Below are 25169 nucleotides of genomic sequence, written 5' to 3' on the forward strand. Positions count from 1 at the left end.
TTAGATACCTTATTGTAGTTAATTTCTGGTCTGTTCCTGTATTTAAGGAACTCGCAAGGAACCTTTATCTGAAGAACTCTTTGATCCCTAAGGATCTCTTTGTTCTGTGTTGTTTTTCATAAAGGAATAAACTGTTCAATAAGGAATGGTTTAGACTCCAATCTCAAAATTGTGTTTCAATTGTTCCTTTGTTCCTTTATAGGATGAATTATTTGTTCTTTTCGTGTTAACAGATAATTTGTTCTCTTAGAAAAGAATAAGATGTATACTTTCGCTAAGGAGCAAATTTGTTCTTTCTTCAATTTTATAACAAGGAACAATTTGTACACAAATGTATTTTTAATAATAGAATATTGAGTTCCTTATTAACTTACTATTGCGGGAATGAAATAATGACTAATGTCAAGTTTTTATATTCCCTTGACGTTTGATTTTCCTCTCCCTATTGGAGAACAAGTTTGCTAACGGTGGGAATATATTGGTCGTTTAGCTTACGGGGGTCAATTGAACGATTCTATTCTTTAACTCGAACAAATAAAAAGTAAAATGAAACCCCCTGTAAAGATTTGACAAGAAAAAACATAAAAGGCTCTTCTCAAATCAGGTCATTCATAATGCGTCGCCCAAGGCGACTCCAGGTCAACTGGAAGAGCTTAGTGGGAGCTGCACATGGTAAAAGAACGCTAAAACTCCGACCAAACCAGCAGGACCTTTACACGTGTCCTATAAAGCTATGTTTACATGGTGACTTCAAAAGTTGCAGAGGGTTGAGAAAGCATATCAACACTAAACATCCTTGGTACTATTACTTTGACGAGCAGCCTGAAGTTAAACGTGAGGACATGACTGACTTTCCTGTTGCACCAAAGAGAGCATCTACTGCCGGTAAGCCGTCTTTTTCATTGGATGAAGGAATTGGAAGAGACTTTTTAACTTGGCTTGGAACATCTTGTGGAGGTGGAAAAAACAATAAGGAGGCTAGACAGATTGGCAAACGAGCTATGAAATATTTTATGCATGCCATGGGTAACAATGAAAATGACATTGACCTAACTAACGAATTTGTTGACTGTTGTTTGTCATCTGCTTCAATTTTCATATCGTTTCTAAAAGTGATAGAAGAAGAATGGAAAGTTGGTCCCTCCGGTGCTGTAAACTACGTAAAGTGTATTACAGATTTCATTGATTTTCGAAAAGCAAATGGAGTTTCTGACAATACTCTTCGTTGCTTCACAGTTGTGGAAGTTTATCTCAGGCGAGCAAATGAAAACCTTCGAAAGAAAAAGAACTTAGACTGTAATCGAAACCTCGACTTGGAAACCCTTATCGCCAGAAACAGCTGGGCAACGTTGGAGGAAATGGAAGTGGTCATACCTTTCCACATGAAACAGTTCAAAAAGATAATTGAGAAGTGTTCTGAAAGCCACGAAGCAAGATTTCTAACGAAAGGTGAATTGGTCTTCTGTATTCGATTCATCACAGCTTTGCTTTTCCTCCGAGTTAAATGCTCAAGACCTATGACGTACCAGTTTCTCACGGTTGAAATGGTTAACAAAGCAAGAAATAATGGTGGATTTGTCGATCAAAGAGAGTTCAAAACAGCATCAAGGTATGATTATGGTTCTAAAGAATTTGTATTAGATTAAGACAAAGTCTACTTTTTCTGCTTGATATCCTAATTTTAAGAAACGATGATTTTTGATCTAATAAATGATACCATACATTTTATATCACTTACTGTATCTTTAAATCAAAGTTTAATTCTCATTTAGATATATCTATCATATGATAATTATTATTTTGTTATGATATTTAAACTGTTTTATTAATAGTATAATAATAACAATGCATGTTTATTGTTTTAAGGTATATCTTCGACACTTTGATATTATCAGACGATACGATAGAGATTATTGATTTGTACTTAGAGTACATCCGACCTCGTCTCAATCCACAATGCGACTTCCTTCTACTCTCAACAAATGGAACTCAATTTCAATCCTTGACTTCAGCTATGACGATCCTCGTTCATGAAGCCATTGGCAAGCACATCAACCCAACTCGTTATAGGCAAATAGTCGAAACGGAAAGCAGCGAAAGGCTTAACTTGGAAGAGCAACATTACATCACCGAAGATCAAAAGCACAGCTCTACTGTAGCTAAAATACACTACAAGAAGACTCAATCGAGGATCGTTGCAGTAGAGGGACGTAAATGTATGGAAAAGATGACAAAGGACGCAAGGTCTGACGGCAACAAAAACCTTGTTGAAATGTTTAATAATATATCTTGTTCTTTCGATAACGACGTATTGAGTCATAGTCGACGCATAATAGAAGGTATGAAACCTAACGCTCAAAATTCGATTTCGAGTGCTTCTTGCTCATCAAGCCATATGGAAGTTGATACCGATCCATACCAACCAGTGAGTGAATCACTAAACGAATCGACAGATATGGTCATCACAGAAACTTTTCCTACTAATAACACTCCAGCCGTGGCTGATGTACAGGAAGTCGGCATCTTAAATATACCAAATGACAATATTGTTATCAAAAAGGAGGCTGCTCGACAACAAACCAACAGAAAACAACATAAGAATGTGAAATTCACTAGTGCAGAAGATCATTGCTTAAAGCAGGGCATCGAAAAATACGGTCGTAAATCATGGGCTATAATTTTGAAAGACCCTAACTTAAAGTTTCATGAAACTAGAACTAGAGATTCTTTGAGGGTTAGAGCTGACAGTGCTTGCTTTAGAAAGCTTTTTAATGATAATAAACAAGCAGCCTGTCGGCATTAAGGCCCAGCTCTCTTTCAGTATCGTCGGGCATCTCGCATCTCTCCATCATTCCTGCAGATATCAATCAGTACTTTTTTTTATTTTCAGACCCTACAGAACTGATGTTCCCGTGTTTCCACCATACATGCCCGACTCATTTCGACTGTGCGAGTCAAACAGATAATAAGAATTTCCATGAAACATAAAAGCTGTTCCACTAGACCCACCTAAAAATATTCCACTATTATAACCGGCAGGTATTTCAATAAAGTTACGACTTTCTTGTGTCAAGGCTGAAACAGTTGGTGTAGTGCGCTCAAAATCGACCTTATTATTAACAATTTCAATATGTAGGGGTAACTCGTCAAAACTGATCAGTATATCCTAAACTCCCATAAAGGTCGTTACCGATTTTCAAAACTGTATCCAGATCGTTTGTATCCCAGTAGCGGGGTGCCCTTGCATTAGAATACACTATTGCCGATAATGACATAAACATACACTGGGAGCCCGCTGTTCGGCCATACACCGCCCCATTGCCTTGATGAGTTGTTGCTTTAACTATTTTGTAAATGGTAACAGGGCCTGGATTCGTTTCTACATCACCCGCCTGAATTAGAATAATACATGTCAGTAACACCAAAGCAAGAATAGACGGAGAGCGGGGACGCCCATTCCTGGTCACCCTACTGGTACTGCCAAATTTTGAGGTGCTATATAAGGAACGGAGGTCATATTGCCTAGCCCTATCAAAGTTCCCAATGGATATGCGATAAGCGTCTAAAGATATCATGTTGTCAGGATAAGGGAAAAGACAATAATTGGAACAATTTTTGATTATATTGAGTTCTCTATATTTACAATAAGTTGGGTAGTCCTCTCAACTCTCAACTAAAAAGTGAATAATTAAATATGTTAAGGCTTTGGCTTTGGCTGTGGCTGTGGCTTTGGATATTATATATAATGCGTTCTTTACTATATATAAAGAGAGTTCCATCCAAACTCGATTGATTATCACCGGACTTCACTGTATGAACCACACTGATCTCCTATAAAAAGAAAAAAGAAAAGAAAATGTTTAAAATTTATAGAAGCATGTGAAAAGCCTTATAAAATTGTTAAGTACTCTCACCTTTTGGGCGGGGTTTGAAATTGGTAGGAGGGTGTTTTAAATTTTTGATTCTAACATCCCCCCTAAAAATGGGAGGGTAAAATATCAGGATTAGATAAAATAAATTTGCAATTTTAGATAAAATATAGATTACCTCAAAATTGGATGGTCACTTTCTATTGCAGATCTCTCTTCAATTATGTTCATAAGCACAGCCGTCTAAAAGGAAATGAAATTCTTGTTAAAGATCAACAATTATAAAAATTTACCATTACTTTTGCAGTCTTCCCATAAGTATTGTCAATTGAAAATTCCCCTAAGGGTTTTTACAAAATCCAAAACCCCCTAAATATAGAAGAGGTAGAAACCATGTGACGACCCCCATCGAGCATTGACCGGGAACAAGTTAACATTTTAAATATTAGGAAGATAAATTTATCAAATTTAACAATCTAATCGAATTTTTCAAGGTTATTTTGAATCTCAATTTTACTTTAGTTTGAATCCAGTATGGATTCCATGAAATTTTGCGCCGAAGATAATTTTCGAAAGAGTAAGCCTTGCGCCAAGCGTAATTCAGGGCTGTACCAATATTGAGTTTTTCGGTAAGGGTTTAAGGAGAGGGAGGCACGCATGCGCGCAAAAATGTTTGGAAAAAGTGGCAGGAGCGAGCGGAAGCGGACATGGAAGGGGAACAAAAGTCAAAACGCGATAGATTATGAGGTAATTGACGCTGACATGAATAATTTCTTTTACGCCGACTGAAACTTTATCAATCTTTGTAAGCAGCATGTGCGCCACTGCGCCGCCCAGTTGCCAGTGCACTGGTGTGTTTTGAATTGCGTTTGATTAATTAAATTCAAATCGCTCAATTAGGTTGGTTTAATTTGATAATCAAATTGTTTGACTAATTACCTCTAGCATTTGTGGACCAAATCTAAAATGGCCCAATTGTTGTTTACAAAAATCCACAGAACAAAAAATTGGGCAATATCAGGACTCTGTGGTTAGCTTTATCGGATTATAGTACGAAAACAGGAAATTTACATCGCTCGCAGTATATAAACAGAGTGAAAATTCACTTTTCATACAATTGCTGAGGTTCTGGTTGGTGTAAGGTTTTAATAAATAAAGTAACTCTATGACAAAGCCTATGTTTTCAGACCTTATTTTTCCGACGATTTTAGTGCCGACCAACCGATAACTCACTTTTTAGGGCTGGAAATGACGTGAACACAAGTTATTTGTGACTGCGGTAATGATGAATTTTTTTGAAATAATGAAATTTTCAGGCGGTTGCTTTTTTGACATACGGGCGGCCGACGCTGAACTCTCATATTCAAATTCCCTCGGCCTTAAGAAATTTCGAACAGTCGAAGGAGCGCAGAGAAGATTGGTCTAGCTCTTTGTTGCTACAGCATTTATAATCTAAGGGAAACTTTTTAAAAGACCGGCTTCAACAATCTTGAAAGTAACTGTCTCCAGGGTTTATAGCTCAGTGGTTGAACCCCACTGTTTAATCAAAATATCAACAAGGGGATGGTAATTGATTGATTCAGTGGCACCTGGAAATTTTAATTATATAAAGCAACGCCTTGCTTACCTTTGACTCTCAGGTAACTTTAAGGATTGATGATATTATACAGCATCCATGTAAACACTGAAACTGCAAAACACTGAAGACAGAGACAACTTCTTGTACTTCTTGATTTTTTCACGTTCATCGTTTCATCACCACACACGAGATTTAGCGTTGGCTAAACTATATAGTCTCCAGCAGATAGCACTAAGGAGATTATATTTCCTTACAGCCTCATAAATTTGAGGTTTTAATTTAGACTCTGTTGATGAAAAACTAATTTCTCTCAACTGACGGACTTCGTACCCTCGTAGCACTACTCAATGTGGGTACAGTGAAATCGCGAACTAGCCTTTGATCGGGATAATGTATTTATTTTGATCCGATATTGCAGGCTACTACTTGGTTCCGCACTAACATTGCCGTGCTCTTAAAAGGTCCATTCGCTAACCGCGCTGGACCAATAATTGTAAATATTATATCAAATGTGATAAAATGTATTATGATATTTCATTCATTTCTATTCAATTTTACTTTTATCTTGAGCAGCTTTCTAAATAATCTTGTTTCAATTTTTAAGATAACTGAAAAATGTCAAAAAATAAAATCAACAATTACACGGGACCTAAAAGACTTTCTTACGAATTCAAATTGATGTCATCTTCTGATGAGTCTGAGGAGTTTGATTTTGAGGCTTTCAATTCTGGTCAACCTCCAAAGAGAACAAAGAAACAAACTAAACCAACTTTGAAGCGCTCCAAGAGAGAAGGCATGTGCATGCTATCTGGAGATGAGAGCAAATCTGAATCTTCCCAAACAGAACAATTTCAAGAAAAACTGAGAGTTGAAAGTCCTAAAAAAAGCAATATTAAAAAGAAAGAGGAAAGCAAAAACTTGATCATTATCAAAGATGATAAAATAATAGACACATTTATCAAAAATTTCAAGGCATGATATGATGGGATTTCTTTGTCGAGTTTATCTATATGCCTTTGCATTTTGGAAATTTGGGTTTGTATTGTATTGATACCTAACAACTAAATATTTATATTCAAATATAGATTTGTTTGTGATTGATGCTGCAGAGTGCTCAATGAAATCAGAGCCAATTTAAATTTTAAAAGTTATCTTTCATCACAAAATAAAAAAGTACACTACTCCGAGTTTCATGCTTACTGCACTTGTCAAATGTACAAATAAAATGAATCTGTTTTGAAATTCTCATTTAAAAAGCTAAAAAATGTTAAAAAGTTGAAATAATTGGTGCGATAAAAAATTGATGTGCGTATAAAAGGGTAATAAAAGGTAGATAAAAGGAATGCATAAAAATTCTATCGTTAGTCCGGTGGGACTGCTTTGAAGTTTTTCAGTAGAAATTTATTTAAATGACGGCATTTTGATACTATATTCAAATATATGTTGTAGAGAATATTTACTTTTATTACAATTCAGGCAATTCTTAATACAGCTTTGTACCCCTTTTTCATTCTTCTACACCTTATTACACATCTGAGATAAGATGACCATTTTTGATGACTCAGCAAAAATTTCTTATTACAAATCAGGCGCTTCTTATTACAGCTTTGTACCCCTTCTTCATTCTTCTTCACCTTATTACAGATCTGAGATAAGATGATGATGTTTGATGACTCAGCAAAAATTTCTTATTACAAATCAGGCGATTCTTATTACAGCTTTGTACCCCTTTTTCATTCTTCTACACCTTATTACAGATCGAAGATAAGATGATGATTTTTAATGACTCAGCAAAATTTCTTATTACAATTCAGGCAATTCTTATTACAGCTTTGTACCCCTTTTTCATTCTTCTACACCTTATTACAGATCGAAGATAAGATGACGATTTTTGATGACTCAGCAAAATTTCTTATTACAAATCCGGCAATTCTTATTACAGCTTTGTACCCCTTTTTCATTCTTCTACACCTTATTACAGATCGAAGATAAGATGATGATTTCTATGACTCAGCAAAAATTTCTTATTACAAATCCGGCAATTCTTATTACAGCTTTGTACCCCTTTTTCATTCTTCTACACCTTATTACAGATCGAAGATAAGATGATGATTTTTGATGACTCAGCAAAATTTCTTATTTCAATTCAGGCAATTCTTATTACAGCTTAGTACCCCTTTTTCATTCTTCTACACCTTATTACAGATCGGAGATAAAATGACGATTTTTGATGACTCAGCAAAAATTTGTTATTACAAATCAGGCAATTCTTATTACAGCTTTGTACCCCTTCTTCATTCTTCTACACCTTATTACAGATCTGAGATAAGATGACCATTTTTGATGACTCAGTAAAAATTTCTTATTACAAATCAGGCGATTCTTATTACAGCTTTGTACCCCTTTTTCATTCTTCTACACCTTATTACACATCTGAGATAAGATGACGATTTTTGATGACTCAGCAAAAATTTGTTATTACAAATCAGGCAATTCTTATTACAGCTTTGTACCCCTTTTTCATTCTTCTACACCTTATTACACATCTGAGATAAGATGACCATTTTTGATGACTCAGCAAAAATTTCTTATTACAAATCAGGCAATTCTTATTACAGCTTTGTACCCCTTTTTCATTCTTCTACACCTTATTACACATCTGAGATAAGATGACCATTTTTGATGACTCAGCAAAAATTTCTTATTACAAATCAGGCGCTTCTTATTACAGCTTTGTACCCCTTCTTCATTCTTCTTCACCTTATTACAGATCTGAGATAAGATGATGATGTTTGATGACTCAGCAAAAATTTCTTATTACAAATCAGGCGCTTCTTATTACAGCTTTGTACCCCTTTATCATTCTTCTACACCTTATTACAGATCGAAGATAAGATGACGATTTTTGATGACTCAACAAAAATTTCTTATTACAAATCAGGCAATTCTTATTACAGCTTTGTACCCCTTTTTCATTCTTCTACACCTTATTACAGATCGAAGATAAGATGACGATTTTTGATGACTCAGCAAAATTTTCTTATTACAAATCAGGCAATGTTTATTACAGCTTAGTACCCCTTTTTCATTCTTCTACACCTTATTACACATCTGAGATAAGATGACGATTTTTGATGACTCAGCAAAAAATTCTTATTACAAATCAGGCGATTCTTATTACAGCTTTGTACCCCTTTTTCATTCTTCTACACCTTATTACAGATCGAAGATAAGATGACGATTTTTGATGACTCAGCAAAAATTTCTTATTACAAATCAGGCAATTCTTATTACAGCTTTGTACCCCTTCTTCATTCTTCTACACCTTATTACAGATCTGAGATAAGATGACGATTTTTGATGACTCAGCAAAAATTTCTTATTACAAATCAGGCAATTCTTATTACAGCTTTGTACCCCTTTTTCATTCTTCTACACCTTATTACACATCTGAGATAAGATGACCATTTTTGATGACTCAGCAAAAATTTCTTATTACAAATCAGGCGCTTCTTATTACAGCTTTGTACCCCTTCTTCATTCTTCTTCACCTTATTACAGATCTGAGATAAGATGATGATGTTTGATGACTCAGCAAAAATTTCTTATTACAAATCAGGCGATTCTTATTACAGCTTTGTACCCCTTTTTCATTCTTCTACACCTTATTACAGATCGAAGATAAGATGATGATTTTTAATGACTCAGCAAAATTTCTTATTACAATTCAGGCAATTCTTATTACAGCTTTGTACCCCTTTTTCATTCTTCTACACCTTATTACAGATCGAAGATAAGATGACGATTTTTGATGACTCAGCAAAATTTCTTATTACAAATCCGGCAATTCTTATTACAGCTTTGTACCCCTTTTTCATTCTTCTACACCTTATTACAGATCGAAGATAAGATGATGATTTCTATGACTCAGCAAAAATTTCTTATTACAAATCCGGCAATTCTTATTACAGCTTTGTACCCCTTTTTCATTCTTCTACACCTTATTACAGATCGAAGATAAGATGATGATTTTTGATGACTCAGCAAAATTTCTTATTTCAATTCAGGCAATTCTTATTACAGCTTAGTACCCCTTTTTCATTCTTCTACACCTTATTACAGATCGGAGATAAAATGACGATTTTTGATGACTCAGCAAAAATTTGTTATTACAAATCAGGCAATTCTTATTACAGCTTTGTACCCCTTCTTCATTCTTCTACACCTTATTACAGATCTGAGATAAGATGATGAATTTTGATGATTCAGCAAAAATTTCTTATTACAAATCAGGCAATTCTTATTACAGCTTTGTACCCCTTTTTCATTCTTCTACACCTTATTACACATCTGAGATAAGATGACCATTTTTGATGACTCAGCAAAAATTTCTTATTACAAATCAGGCGCTTCTTATTACAGCTTTGTACCCCTTCTTCATTCTTCTTCACCTTATTACAGATCTGAGATAAGATGATGATGTTTGATGACTCAGCAAAAATTTCTTATTACAAATCAGGCGCTTCTTATTACAGCTTTGTACCCCTTTATCATTCTTCTACACCTTATTACAGATCGAAGATAAGATGACGATTTTTGATGACTCAACAAAAATTTCTTATTACAAATCAGGCAATTCTTATTACAGCTTTGTACCCCTTTTTCATTCTTCTACACCTTATTACAGATCGAAGATAAGATGACGATTTTTGATGACTCAGCAAAATTTTCTTATTACAAATCAGGCAATGTTTATTACAGCTTAGTACCCCTTTTTCATTCTTCTACACCTTATTACACATCTGAGATAAGATGATGATTTTTGATGACTCAGCAAAAAATTCTTATTACAAATCAGGCGATTCTTATTACAGCTTTGTACCCCTTTTTCATTCTTCTACACCTTATTACAGATCGAAGATAAGATGATGATTTTTAATGACTCAGCAAAATTTCTTATTACAATTCAGGCAATTCTTATTACAGCTTTGTACCCCTTTTTCATTCTTCTACACCTTATTACAGATCGAAGATAAGATGATGATTTTTGATGATTCAGCATTCGAAAGAATTCAAGAATAGTTGTAATAAGCCGTAAAAGTTTAAATAAAATGTCAAAACTTGTAATAAAAGTGCCTCCACATGTAATAAGAAATTATGCTCATTCAGCATTCGAAAGATTTCAAAGATATTTGTAAAAATGAAGTCTTTTTAACGTCCATCTAACGTCCATAACATTAATGCAACATTAGACTTGTAATAAGCCGTAGAAGGGTGATTAAAATGTCAAAACTTGTAATAAAATTGCCTCCACATGTAATAAGAAATTATGCTGACTCGGCATTCGAAAAATATCGAATGTCCATAACATCAATGCCACATTAGACTTGTAATAAGCCGTAGAAGGCTGATTAAAATGTCAAAACTTGTAATAAAATTGCCTCCACATGTAATAAGAAATTTTGCTGATTCAGCATTCGAAATATTTCAAAAATAGTTGTAATAAGCTGTAGAAAGGTAATTAAAATGTCAAAACTTGTAGTAAAAATGCCTCCACATGTAATAAGAAATTATGCTGACACGGCATTCGAAAGATATCTAATGTCCATAACATTAATGCAACGTAATAAGCCGTAGAAGGCTGATTAAAATGTCAAAACTTGTAATAAAATTGCCTCCACATGTAATAAGAAATTTTGCTGACTCAACATTTGAAAGATATCGAATGTCCATAACATTAATGCAACATTAGACTTGTAATAAGCCGTAGAAGGCTGATTAAAATGTAAAAACTTGTAATAAAATTGCCTCCACATGTAATAAGAAATTTTGCTGATTCAGCATTCGAAAGATTTCAAAGATAGTTGTAATAAGCTGTAGAAGGTTGATTAAAATGTCAAAACTTGTAGTAAAAATGCCTCCACATGTAATAAGAAATTATGCTGACTCGGCATTGGAAAAATATCGAATGTCCATAACATCAATGCCGCATTAGACTTGTAATAAGCCGTAGAAGGCTGATTAAAATGTCAAAACTTGTAATAAAATTGCCTCCACATGTAATAAGAAATTTTGCTGATTCAGCATTCGAAAGATTTCAAAAATAGTTGTAATAAGCTCTAGAAAGGTAATTAAAATGTCAAAACTTGTAGTAAAAATGCCTCCACATGTAATAAGAAATTATGCTGACATGGCATTCGAAAGATATCTAATGTCCATAACATTAATGCAACATTAGACTTGTAATAAGCCGTAGAAGGCTGATTAAAATGTCAAAACTTGTAATAAAATTGCCTCCACATGTAATAAGAAATTTTGCTGACTCAACATTTGAAAGATATCGAATGTCCATAACATTAATGCAACATTAGACTTGTAATAAGCCGTAGATGGCTGATTAAAATGTAAAAACTTGTAATAAAATTGCCTCCACATGTAATAAGAAATTTTGCTGATTCAGCATTCGAAAGATTTCAAAAATAGTTGTAATAAGCTGTAGAAGGGTGATTAAAATGTCAAAACTTGTAGTAAAAATGCCTCCACATGTAATAAGAAATTTTGCTGATTCAGCATTCGAAAGATTTCAAAGATAGTTGTAATAAACTGTAGAAGGTTGATTAAAATGTCAAAACTTGTAGCAAAAATGCCTCCACATGTAATAAGAAATTTTGCTGATTCAGCATTCGAAAGATTTCAAAGATAGTTGTAATAAGCTGTAGAAGGTTGATTAAAATGTCAAAACTTGTAGTAAAAATGCCTCCACATGTAATAAGAAATTATGCTGACTCGGCATTCGAAAGATATCGAATGTCCATAACATCAATGCCACATTAGACTTGTAATAAGCCGTAGAAGGCTGATTAAAATGTCAAAACTTGTAATAAAATTGCCTCCACATGTAATAAGAAATTTTGCTGATTCAGCATTCGAAAGATTTCAAAAATAGTTGTAATAAGCTGTAGAAGGGTGATTAAAATGTCAAAACTTGTAGTAAAAATGCCTCCACATGTAATAAGAAATTTTACTGATTCAGCATTTGAAAGATATCGAATGTCCATAACATTAATGCAACATTAGACTTGTAATAAGCTATAGAAGGGTGATTAAAATGTCAAAACTTGTAGTAAAAATGCCTCCACATGTAATAAGAAATTTTGCTGATTCAGCATTCGAAAGATTTCAAAGATAGTTGTAATAAGCTGTAGAAGGGTGATTAAAATGTCAAAACTTGTAGTAAAAATGCCTCCACGTGTAATAAGAAATTTTGCTGATTCAGCATTTGAAAGATATCGAATGTCCATAACATTAATGCAACATTAGACTTGTAATAAGCTGTAGAAGGCTGATTAAAATGTCAAAACTTGTAATAAAATTGCCTCCACATGTAATAAGAAATTTTGCTGACTCAACATTTGAAAGATATCGAATGTCCATAACATTAATGCAACATTAGACTTGTAATAAGTCGTAGAAGGGTGATCAAAATGTAAAAACTTGTAATAAAATTGCCTCCACATGTAATAAGAAATTTTGCTGATTCAGCATTCGAAAGATTTCAAAAATAGTTGTAATAAGCTGTAGAAGGGTGATTAAAATGTCAAAACTTGTAGTAAAAATGCCTCCACATGTAATAAGAAATTTTGCTGATTCAGCATTCGAAAGATTTCAAAGATAGTTGTAATAAGCTGTAGAAGGTTGATTAAAATATCAAAACTTGTAGTAAAAATGCCTCCACATGTAATAAGAACATATGCTGACTCGGCATTCGAAAGATATTGAATGTCCATAACATTAATGCAACATTAGACTTGTAATAAGCCGTAGAAGGGTGATTAAAATGTCAAAAATTGTTATAAAATTGCCTCCACATGTAATAAGAAATTTTCCTGATTCAGCATTCGAAAGATTTGAAAGAAAGTTAAAATTTGTAACAAATATAGATACCTCTTCCTTTAAATCGATTTGCGTGCTAATCGCGCAGGGAATAGAAAACAATCAAATGGCTTAAGGGAAGAAATTTTCGCGAGAGGAAATTTTCGCGGAAGAAATTTTCGCGAAATTTAATTTCGCGAATTTGGGTGTAATTCGCGAAATTAAATTCCGCGAAACACACCAAAATTGTTAAATCGCGAAATTAAATTCCGCGAAATTCGATTTTTTTTCTTCTTCTTTTATTTTGTTGTTTTTGACCAGGTATTACCAAAGAATATGGACACCAATTGATTTTTAAGCATTATAACGTGTATTTCTTATCAAATATAAACAAATATAAATAACTCCGTGGTGGTTAAAAGTTAATTTAAGTTGATAACTTCTTCTTAATCGCGAAATTAAATTCCGTGAAACTTTTGAAATCGGCTCATTCGCGAAATCAAATTCCGCGAAATTTGCCATTTTGAAACTCTGATTCGCGAAATTAAATTCCGCGAAAATTTCTTCTCGCGAAAATTTCTTCCCTTAAGGTAGTGATTTGTCTTAGACTATAGCATAGTCTACGCTAGATACTGCTTGCTTGCATAAAATAAAGATTTACAACATTATATTTTCAGGCAAACTCGAACCCAGTCCCTAAGTTTTTTATGATTCAGCGCTCACGAAAGATTTTATCACTTCTATTAAAGTCTTTGTTTCTATCAATAAAATAACAAAGTGGTGCTGCTCTGGGTACGATATCGGTGTTTTATCCATTATAAGTTTAAAGCGTTTAAAGATTTTATACACAGCTTTGAAATAACGAGGTAAGCGCGTTGCTCTCGTGACGTAATTTATGAAAAGGTTTATCTAGAGCTTTATCTTTGATTTCACGAAGCATATTTTTTTCAAAATCTGCCCACCCATGGATTTCATTTTTCAATCTGAGAATTAAGTGACTTCCCAAGTTCCTATCCAAGAGTTTCAACTATAGCTTTAGCCATGGAGGTAAAAGAAACAGGAGATGTATACTATTGTAACCAAGCTCGCCCTACGATTAAAAAAGTTACGTATGTAGTATGCATGCTCCTTCTCATACATCGTGCATTTTTAATTACCGACAGATTCAACTCCTGTTTATCTTTATACCTCCATGCTTTAGCCCCTTCTTCGGGACTTTTAACTCAGGCTTCAAAAGGGAGGTTGATCATATTTCAAGCTCTACGAGCAACAATCTGTCTAACTCCGATAAACGTCAACATTCTAATCGAACTTACAAAGCCGGCAGAGAGAGGGGGCCAGCCAAAGGGCGATTGTGCGACAAAACGGGGCCGGTTCACACAGGATTTCCCGCGCATTACCCACAATGCACTATCTTGTTATGATTCGTAAGAATTTTTATCCACTTTCGTTTTGTGTCAAAAAGCACAAGAGAGCACCAGAGAGCAGCATCAACACAAGAATAGTAGAATGGACAGGTTTGATTATGAATTGAAATTTAGTACTCCTCAAATCTTAAAAAGCATCAGTGGTATTGCATTCATAGCTGGTTAAATTTTTAGTTTTTTCTTACACGTTTGATTTGTCCTTTTTTCAGGAGAAGTAGCTATAAAAAAGTAAGGCATGTGTGTTTTGCTACCGTGAGTGAGGTCGGGTTACTTGCATCAGTGTAGGCAAACATGCATAGCCCTCAAATGAATAACGTGTCTGGTCATCAAAATACAAAAAAGTACAATCAAAACAAAAATGGTAAAGTAGAGCTGCAGTCAGAGCTGCGTAGTTCATCATTTGTTTGAAATTTTGCTGCTTTGATTGGTCAGTCATTTGATGGCTATGCAAGTTTCCCTCCACTGATGCAAGTTACCCCCTCTTCACAGTATGTTGTTTATGATCGTCTTGTACCGTCGTTTTGCATAAGATTCTCTTTCAGTCCCGTTTAACTGTAGCATACCGTCCAGAGTTAGTCACACTAGGAAATTAAGCTTTCAGGAAAAACAACATCAGTCATCTACAGGATGTATTTCAACAACAAGGATGAGAGTTACCTGAATCAAATTCAAGATCCCAAGACAATCAATTAAAACTTGAAAACAATGAGACAAAATGACCGATTGCGAAACGTGCGCAGCAGCCAAATATCAAGGCGAATCTTTAAAAATTGTTTGGTTCCCGTCATTTCGACTTTACAAAGTGGGTCGGTCGGTCGGTCGAAAATATTTTTTTGTGCATACATACCATCTTTGTTCATTGTAGGTACCTGCATTGTGAGCCCCATAATCATCATGCAACATCTTGTTTTTTAGAAAGTGATGCTTCGCGAGCGTGGTCTGCTCGAAGGTCCGAATTATGAAATCAGATTAAAAAATCGGGAAATCATGGATAAACTGGTTTTTGGTTCACTTTCAGCTGGCGCGCCGCGCTCGCTATTTCGATTTGAAAACTTGTACACACCGAGTGCGCAGAGGCTGACAATTAGGAATCCAGAAGTGGCAAAAGGGGTCTCCGACTCTCCGACTCTCCGACTCTAACTTCAGAGTAAAAATCAGGGTTGGTCTGATGATGGGAACCCAACAATTTTTAGAGATCCGCCCAACCAACCAAATTTTGTCATTCAATTCCGGAGACAGCGCTTCGATTTTTAAGGCCTTGTTTATACGATAAAGTAAAAATAATTCCGCACAATGTAAATGGGTCATTGTTTGAGGTCCGGCAAAATTTCCGGGAGATAGCCTATCCGGCGGTGCGCGGATCTAGGTGGGTTCCGCCTCCCCCGTAGATCTTTTTCTTGGGAAGTTGATCTTCAAATTAGTTTCCAAGGTTGGCTTGGCTCAAATTTTTTCATCTATGGCTCAAATTTTAGGCAATTTCTCAAAGTTTTTGAAAATGTTAATTTCATTAAAAAGCGCCGGGTTATTTTTTCATGAATCCCTTTAGAAGTTTTGCGGCGCATTTTGTTGCTTTAGAGTCAAGTAAACAATATAGCGCTTTCGCAGCATTAATCTTTGATATGCATTTTGGCGGGACTCTAGTGTGACTAACTGCCGTCAACTGCTCTAACTTGCACTTGGGACGATTGGTTAAAACATGTGACTGTTGACAATCTGGCCTGTATTTTCACTTACTATACTGTTAAATCTCTTTGGCAACAAATTTGTTTTGATAACTCCACCAAGTTTATCAATCATACTTTCTGTCATAACATGTCACAATAACTTATACTGATAGCGCGCCATTTTTAACTTTTTTGTTTTCATTCAAAATGACTGGACGCCGATTGGAGAATTAGAAAACGCCTGTCGTCTGACCGCCTATCGCCCAACAAGATTAACAAATAACGAGTGTGTCACTTGCAGCGCAAGTGACGTCAAACGCTCCATCGTTTTGCCACTAATTTGTTCTTCTTCTTTCCAGACATGACTTTCTTTTTATTACTGAAACCAAACGAGTGAGAGCAAGACATTAAAACAGCGCTCCGTGGTTGTGACGTAGGTAATTACAGTAATTTTCACAGTTTCTTGTTTCTAGTTCTACGTCATTTTTTAAACCTCTTTAGTAGGAGAACTTGTCATTCTATAAGGAATTATTAGCACTTCATGGCAGATTAAAAAGACAATTAGAAAACAAAAGTTTCTTTGTTTTTCATTTTCACATTTACGGGGAACAATGAAATTTTCAGAAGATGCTTTATATTCAATATGAGGATTCCCATTTCCGTAAAATTGCAATTCCCCATGGTTGCAAAATGGTAGTTATTGGTAATTCCTATTTTTTTCTTTCTTTTGTTCTTTGTGACGTAAAGACGCTTCAAAAATCAAAGTACTTCCACTAACTGTAATGGAAAATGGTCCTTCTCAACAAATTCTTTTAAGGGTTAAAAAAGCTAAAAATTTACCGTCTCCTTAGGCTATGGGATCACAAATAACTTGTGTTCGCGTTGTCCAACTGACTTATAATTGGTCAGCCTAAGCTGAGCATTCAAATAAGTAAAATTCGGTTCCATAAGACGACAAAAAATAAATCCGATTTCCCGATCTCACTTTGATTTCTAAACTTTCTTCCGATCGGGTAAACTTTTTGGGTACTTTTAGCGTGCGTTGTTTTTATAATGTGGTGTTTCAAGATGGCGGCTCAAGCGATAAGTCAGATATGTGATAAGTCAGATGTGATAAGTCAGTGTTGTACCAAAGTATTTCCAGTGTAAATCTGTTGCAAGCTTCAATTGCTGTCATTTAGCATTTACTTTTTTAACTCGGCAAATCAAACACATGATTTTCATCAAGGGGTTTCTTTTTCTACATCTTTTGAAGGTTTTTTAAAAGCCGTTTGCTCAAGTTTTTGTTTATGTTGAATTTTCTGATACTTTTTATTGCTGCTTTTTATTAGTTTTTGTAATAAAAACATATTTTTCTTGTTTGCCTCTAGGTGGGATTGATGGTGTTATAATGTTATTGGAATTTGATAAAGTTTACTAAAGTACAGCTACTGTCTAAATTTGATAAAGACTGGATGCAATCGTGCTTTTTTGGACTTGTTGGACGTGTTTGATAAGGCGAATCGCAAAAAATTGTTTGGTTCCCGTCATTTTTACTTTAATGTGGGGGTCATTCGGTCGGTCTGTCGAAAATATTTTTCTTTTAAGAAGCAGCTACATCTTGTTGAAAGGGAATCCGTGTGGACTGATCCGAATTAAGAAATTGAGAAACCGTGGATAAACTGGTTTTCGGTTTACTCTCCATTAGCATGCGGCTCGCTACTTCAATTTGAAAACTTGTAAACACAGAGCGTGCAGAGGTCGATAGTGGAAATCCAGCAAAGCAGCGGAAAAGCTTTCCGACTCCAACTCTACCTGCTGACCGTAAAATCAGGGTTGGTCAGATGACGGGAACCAAATGATGACATCACATCTCCTATTATTGGACTTGCAAAATTATGACAAATGGTCTGTGGAATTTGATCAATTATATTAATATTAATACATACAGTTCTTGTTGAAATTGATCAAACTATTTTTCACGCAGTTCCGGACAGATTGTGTTTTTCTAACCTTGGCGCACGTTTGAATGAATTATGGAATGGAATGAATGGTGATAACAGTTTTTACATTTCTCTTATCAGACTTGCAGAAAGCGGACTGCAGAAAGTTATGAGAAATGGTTTCTAGAATTTAATGAATTATACTGTCAAGTTACACAACATGCACACTCTCGTCACAACTTGCACAGCCATAACAAACAGATCCATCTGGTCTTCATTTAACATTGTTTTAAAGTTTAAAAAAGACTGCCAGTGCTTGGCACAGAAGAGAGGACTCTCAGTTGAAATTAATTGCTACTCCGCTGCCCTGTTGAATTTATTTATTATGGTTGTGTGTTTATTTCCGCCAAGACGGTAAAGCGATCGCCCAAATTCATAGACCAATCAAAAGCGAGTTTAAAGCAAAATGGGGGGAAATGAGCTTCCCCGCATAGTTATGAATTTTAAGTTTTGCTTTCGATTATCATTTGCCGTCTTCAAGACGGTTGTGTGCATGTTGTGTAACTTGCCGGTACTAAACTACAAAATTTATTTACGCAGACTGGATGCAAATTGTGTTTTTCAAGATTTTGTGATTTTGCTTCAAGTGCAAAGTAGGACAATGATCAGTCACATTTTTGGACTTACCTGGAGGTCCTATAAATTAACCTGTGTTCGTTCGTCAGTCCGTCCGTCTGTTACCAACTTTTCTCGGGATTGAATCATAGGAATTTTTCGATTTTTGGTACAAAGGTGCAAAATGGTGGTGGCCAAAATGTGACAGAGCCCAATTTTCGAAAAAATAAATTTTAGGGCCAATTTGGGCCCAAAAATGCCCAAAAAAAGGGTTTTTTGGACTTTGTGAAAAGTCCATTCAGAGATGTAGAATAACATGGTAAATATCCTGACGAATGCTCAGTATGTAATGAGACATACTGCTTCAAAATCGAAGACACATTGTTAGCATCTGTCTTTTGTGGCCAAGAAGTCCATCGTAAATGCTACCTTCAACTCCTTGGTGCAACAACAATGGAATTTGACACTGCTTCCTTCAAAAAGACTTTCAACCCTTTCAATCTCCCTGGACTTTACTACGTCTGTCAACCCTGTGAACTAACCAAAACCCCACAAGATGATTGTGGAAAAAAGAAAAGGTTCATAAAGAATAAAGATTCTACACCACCTACCCAGCCAGAATTAAGCAGCCCTCCAGAAACCCAAAGACAAAACCAATTCACCAACTTACCCTACCAACCTATACCAGATCTTCCCAATCGACAAATAGAAAGAATCTATCCAGATCTTGAGAATATTGAACAAATCAATCTCCTTGATGAGGACTTAACAGAAATACCTGCACCAGACTTTCCCAAAGAAACCCGCAAAAAGACATCTGCACCAGACCATCCCAAGGACGATCAAATTGAACAAACTGCACCAAATTCACCCAAAGGCAATGACAACCAAACATTGCTTCAAAAGGAGATGACCTGTCGTTTCTACGTTAAAGGGAATTGCAAGCATGGCTTGAGAGGGAAAAACTGTTCCTTTAACCACCCAAGGATGTGCAAGAAGCTAGTTTCACATGGAACTCGAGCCCCCAGAGGATGCAATAAAGGAAAACAATGTCAAGACTTCTTAAAATGTGCACAACTTCAATTACCAAAGGCTGCTGTTACCAAGAAGACTGTAATCTCAGGCATGTAAGAGGGACAAAAAAGAGAAGCCCAAACCTGAGGTGACCAACAAGGAACCAACTTTTTTAGAATCAGTCCACCTTCTGAAAGAAGAGATAATGAAGGTAATGGACACAAAGTTCTCTTACATAATGAGCCAGATATCAACAAATCAACAATCACCTGTGACAAGGTACCAACCTATGGCTCCACAGCAACAACAACCAACACCAATTCTACCAGGATTTTTACCGGCCCAACCCCCCATCAACGAAACAAATGGAAATTCCACCCCTCATGCAAATGTACATACCACCTCCAAAGAATCTTCAACAACAACCCCGCTTCCATCCATTGAAGAATCTCCAAGACTTCTCAATGACTCAAATGCAACAATGAATTACTTCTCCTTCCTCAACATACAAGGTCTCTCCCCAAAAACAGTGGAATCTAAAACACCATATTTGAAGGATATTCTGACACCTTCCAATCAAATCTTCATTGGCCTATCAGAAACCTGGCTGAAAGATCAACTTGATGCAGAACTAGCCATTGATGGGTATACAATTTTCAGGGCAGACAGAAAAAGACAGAAAAAATCCAAAAGAGGACGTGACAGTGGAGGCACTGCTTTCTATGTGAGAGACGATATAGCTAATACTTTTGAAAAAGTTGTGGAATTCTCCAACGGAGTTGTTGAAATCCTTGCTCTGCATTCGAAATCTGAAAATCTTGTCATCGCAACTGTTTACCGCCAACCAGATAATTCAGCGAATGGATACCCTTCAAGACTGAATGAATTTCAAGACGGGATATCTAAGTTGAAATCAAAGATTCTGGACATTGGCAGTCCCACACCAGATGTAATTATTGGTGGAGATTTCAATTTACCCCACATAGCATGGCCCTTGTGTATCCCAAAACAAGCATCGAATCCTGAAGAACCTAAAATGATAGAGTTTCTGGATCAATTCCTTCAAGATCTACATATGAACCAATACATTACCAAACCAACCCATAAGGATGGGAACACCTTGGATCTTGTACTTACCAATAATGACAGTTTGATTCTCTCCCACAATATTCTTACGACTCTAAATAGCATTTCTCATCACTCGTTAATTGAAATGGCTACCTTATATCAACCAAATGCTACTACCAAGCCATCCCACAGTCAACCTAAGCTTTCACTCTTCGACTCTTTGAACTTCTTTAGTGACGCTGTTCGCTGGTCAGATCTCGATGCCAGTTTAGAAAATTATGACTGGGATATGGAGTTCAGAAAGAAAACTCCAAATGACATGTTAGAAAGCTTCTACAAAATCACCTATCAAATTGCACAAAATCATGTTCCACCAAGAAGAGTAAAGCAAAAAAGATATGACCCTTCTCAAAGACTTAGAACTAACTTGACGCGAAGAAGACGCAGGATAAACAAGCTCTTAATTCATACCACTTCCCCTTCAAGGCGTAATAAACTCACAAAAGAGCTAATTTCAATTGAAGTAAGACTTCAAAAAGCTTATAAACATTCATCTCAATTTGAGGAAGATAGAGCAATAAAAGCAATCAAGAAAAACCCAAAATACTTCTACTCATATGCAAAACAATTTGCAAAAGTCAAAAACAAAATTGGACCGCTAATTGATGGAGAAAACCTTATCAGTGATCCAAAAAAGATGGCAGATATTCTCTCCAAACAATACAGCTCAGTCTTCAGTACACCCAAACATCCTCCCCCTTTAACAACTGACCAACCAGTGCAGATGGGAGATATCCCACTAACAAGAAAGGACTTTGAAGATATGATAGATGAACTTGATAATACTTCTGCTGCTGGACCAGATGGCTTCCCTGCAATTTTTCTAAAACACTGCAAAAAATCACTATCAAGACCTCTTCTCATCCTTTGGAGAAAATGCCTCGATACTGGAAAGACCCCTGAAACTCTAAAGAAATCTCTCATTGTACCTATCCACAAAGGAGGAAATCGAACTCAACCCGAAAGATATCGCCCAGTCGCTCTCACCTCACACCTAATAAAGATTTTCGAAAAGATTCTTCGAAAGCATATGACACACTTTATTGAAGAGAACGATTTATTCAATGCAAATCAACATGGATTTCGCTCTGGCAGATCATGCCTCAGTCAACTTTTGTCACACTACGATGAGATTCTATCTCTACTCGAGCAAGGCAAGAATGCAGATGTTGTCTACCTTGATTTCTCCAAAGCATTTGACAAAGTGGACTTAAACCTCGCTCTTACCAAAGTTCAAAATCTTGGTATTGGTGGAAAAATCTTGAAATGGTTACAATCGTTTTTAACCAATCGCTATCAAACCGTACTAGTGGATGGGACTCCATCTAACCCAACACCTGTCATATCAGGCGTCCCACAAGGGAGTGTTTTGGGACCATTGATTTTCCTCATCTTAATGGGGGACATTGATGAAAAAGTCCAACACTCTTCGACAAGAAGCTTTGCAGATGACACAAGACTCATCAAAGGCATAGAAATCGTAGAGGATACACAAAAACTTCAAGGAGACCTAAATTCAGTCTATGTATGGTCAGATGATAATAACATGGAGTTTAATGCTGTCAAGTTTGAGCTGCTGAGATATGGCCCAAACACTGAAGTTAAAGCTGAAACACACTACACAAGCAGTAGCAACATTGAAATCAAAGAATATGAATATGTCAAAGACCTTGGAGTACTGATGTCCAATGATTGTAAATTCAAACACCACATCAACAATGTTGTTATCAATGCTCGTAAAACCTCATCCTGGATCCTGAGAACTTTCAGAACAAGAGCAGCTACACCAATGCTCACTCTCTGGAAATCTCTTGTTCTTCCAAAACTCGAATATTGTTCTCAACTCTGGAACCCATGGCTAAAATGTGATATACAAAGTCTTGAAATGGTCCAGTGGAGCTTCATTCGAAAAATCATTCACCCTGAAAAATCATACTGGTCAAGATTGAAGGCATTCAAGCTTTATTCGCTAGAAAGAAGACGTGAAAGATACATGATCATCTACACGTGGAAGATCCTTGAAAACCTTGTGCCTAATATCAACCAGTCAGACGGGTTACGACCTGTTTTCCAACCCAGACTTGGAAGATTGTGCTTTGTGAAAGCCCGAATCACAGGAACATCAGTTGCCCTACAGTCAATCCGACATAATTTCTTATCAACCCGTGGGCCAATCTTGTTCAACTCCCTCCCTAAAGAATTGAGGAATTTAAGTGGATGCCCTGTGCTAGAATTCAAAAAGAAGCTCGACAAGTTCCTTGTTTCTGTTCCGGATGAACCTTCTGTTCTAGGTGCAAACAACAAATGCTGCATCCAACTCAATCAAACATCAAATCAATAATCGGCAGGCGGACATTGGATTGTTCACCTAGATGGAAGACCATCGAAAGCACTTCCAAGTATTCCAAGTAAGTATATGAATTAGTTCATTTTTCGAAAATTTTTTTTGGGGTTTTCGGACTTTGTTATAGGGTTTTTGTAAAAAATCTGTTCATATAATATAATGCATATCCACTCCACGTTTTTTTATATGGTTCGTTGCGGACTGTTTTGTTTTGTTCAGATCATGTGAACTGCTGGATTGTTCACGTGTTCATTTTTCATTCTGGTAGGTCCATAAATGTATCACTTGTTTTTAATGGAATTGCAGAAAGTTACGACAAATGGCTTTTTGACTTTGAATAATTAAAAAACTAAACAATTTGTTCAACGCAAATTATGTTTTTCTGACCTTGCCAAATTTTGGCTTTGACTGAATAGCAGTCAGTTTTTACGTACCTCATTGGCCTTGCAGACAACTGACAAATGGTTTCTGTAATTTGACCACGTCTACCAAAATACAGTTCCTGTTGAAATGTTATAAGTATAAACTACGTTTTGCAAAGTTTTTGATGTAAATTGTGTTTTTTTGGAGTTTGCGCTTTGTGACTTAAAGTTTGTAGCTTGTTAGTTTAAAGTGTTATTGGAGTTTTATCAAGTAAAACAAAAAGTACAGTTTCTATGTATATTTGATGGATATCTTGATTTTGGTTCTGACATTTTGGCAATTTTCTTATTTATTTCTATCTAGTGTAACACTTTGGTCAGATATGGATATTGTCTACATCCAACAGAAAAAATGTATCATAACTGACTGGAATGAAATTAACAAAAAGTTTAATTACACTATGTTTCTCTTTTATTTTATAGTAATGAACTATAGCTTAATTGTTTGATGTCATAGAAACAGTGCTACAATGCTAAAGAGAAGTATACTTTGAGCTTCTCGTGGGGGGTGGGGGGGCTGGATGAGCTCTCAGGCTTGTTTTAAATAATTTTGAATCAAGTTATCAAATGTTTCACATTTTGTACATTATTCAACATTTTTAGTCTACTCTGTTTCAGTACATCTCTTACATCTGTTAACCCACTTATTAAAGCTATCTAGCTAAGCTCTATTGGCTGACCTTCCAGCCTCGGCTGGTTTATTTATCTTATATTTCCAAATCTTTTGAGTAAGAAAGTCACAAAATTGTTGCATTTTTATCCAATACACCTTTCCTGTAATTCAAACTTCTCAGAAATGACCCGGGAAAATATGCGCTCCACCATTGTGTATAAAATTGTTTGGGAGGTAAACGAATGCATTTTTGCCTGCGAGGCAGGGGTTAGGGAAAGTGGGTTTTCAGCTCCGAACATCTGATAGGTAATAGCGATCTTTTTTTGGCAAAAAATATTCTGGATGGTATAATCTCATGAATAGCTTGGGGATTCTTGGAGCTGCGATATTTGAGGATTACGATTTTACCAGCTTTTTAGCGATTTTTGCCTCGCTAACCCAAATCCTGCAACTTCTTTAGCTTAAGAAGGAAGATCGAAATTAAGAGTTTTTCAGGGTTCTGAAAAAAACGCATTGCCAAAACGTTTTTCATCTTCATAAGATCGATTTTCAATTACAAAATACATGTTTTGGTCAATGGGTTTTTTTCTGACGTTCTTCCTTCAGAGAATATCGTTCACTTTTGTTTTCCCCTTTAGTGCGTGAGAAAAAAATAATTAGCTCGCATTCTTATCAGGGGGATCCGGGTCAGAATTCGGCG

General features: G+C 35.8%; 1 protein-coding gene across 1 annotated transcript; it reads left to right on the forward strand.

Moving 5' to 3' along the window:
- The first annotated feature begins 393 nt into the window (after window positions 1–393).
- On the forward strand, window positions 394–2803 carry LOC136803533 (uncharacterized). The gene is made up of 2 exons (XM_067060276.1): window positions 394–1609; window positions 1867–2803. The coding sequence occupies exons 1-2, from the start codon at window positions 615–617 to the stop codon at window positions 2801–2803; spliced, it is 1932 nt and encodes a 643-aa protein (XP_066916377.1). The 5' UTR covers window positions 394–614.
- Window positions 2804–25169: the final 22366 nt, after the last annotated feature.

The sequence above is a fragment of the Clytia hemisphaerica genome, unplaced genomic scaffold, assembly GCF_902728285.1.
Source record: "Clytia hemisphaerica strain Z4C2 unplaced genomic scaffold, Clytia hemisphaerica genome assembly, whole genome shotgun sequence".
NCBI lineage: Eukaryota > Metazoa > Cnidaria > Hydrozoa > Leptothecata > Clytiidae > Clytia > Clytia hemisphaerica.

Bases quoted from the DNA above. Each gene is read 5' to 3' on its own strand.
- LOC136803533 (XM_067060276.1), top strand. From the start codon at position 615: ATGCGTCGCCCAAGGCGACTCCAGGTCAACTGGAAGAGCTTAGTGGGA. The intron at 1,610-1,866 runs GTATGATTATGG...TATTGTTTTAAG, and splicing joins GAGTTCAAAACAGCATCAAG to GTATATCTTCGACACTTTGA.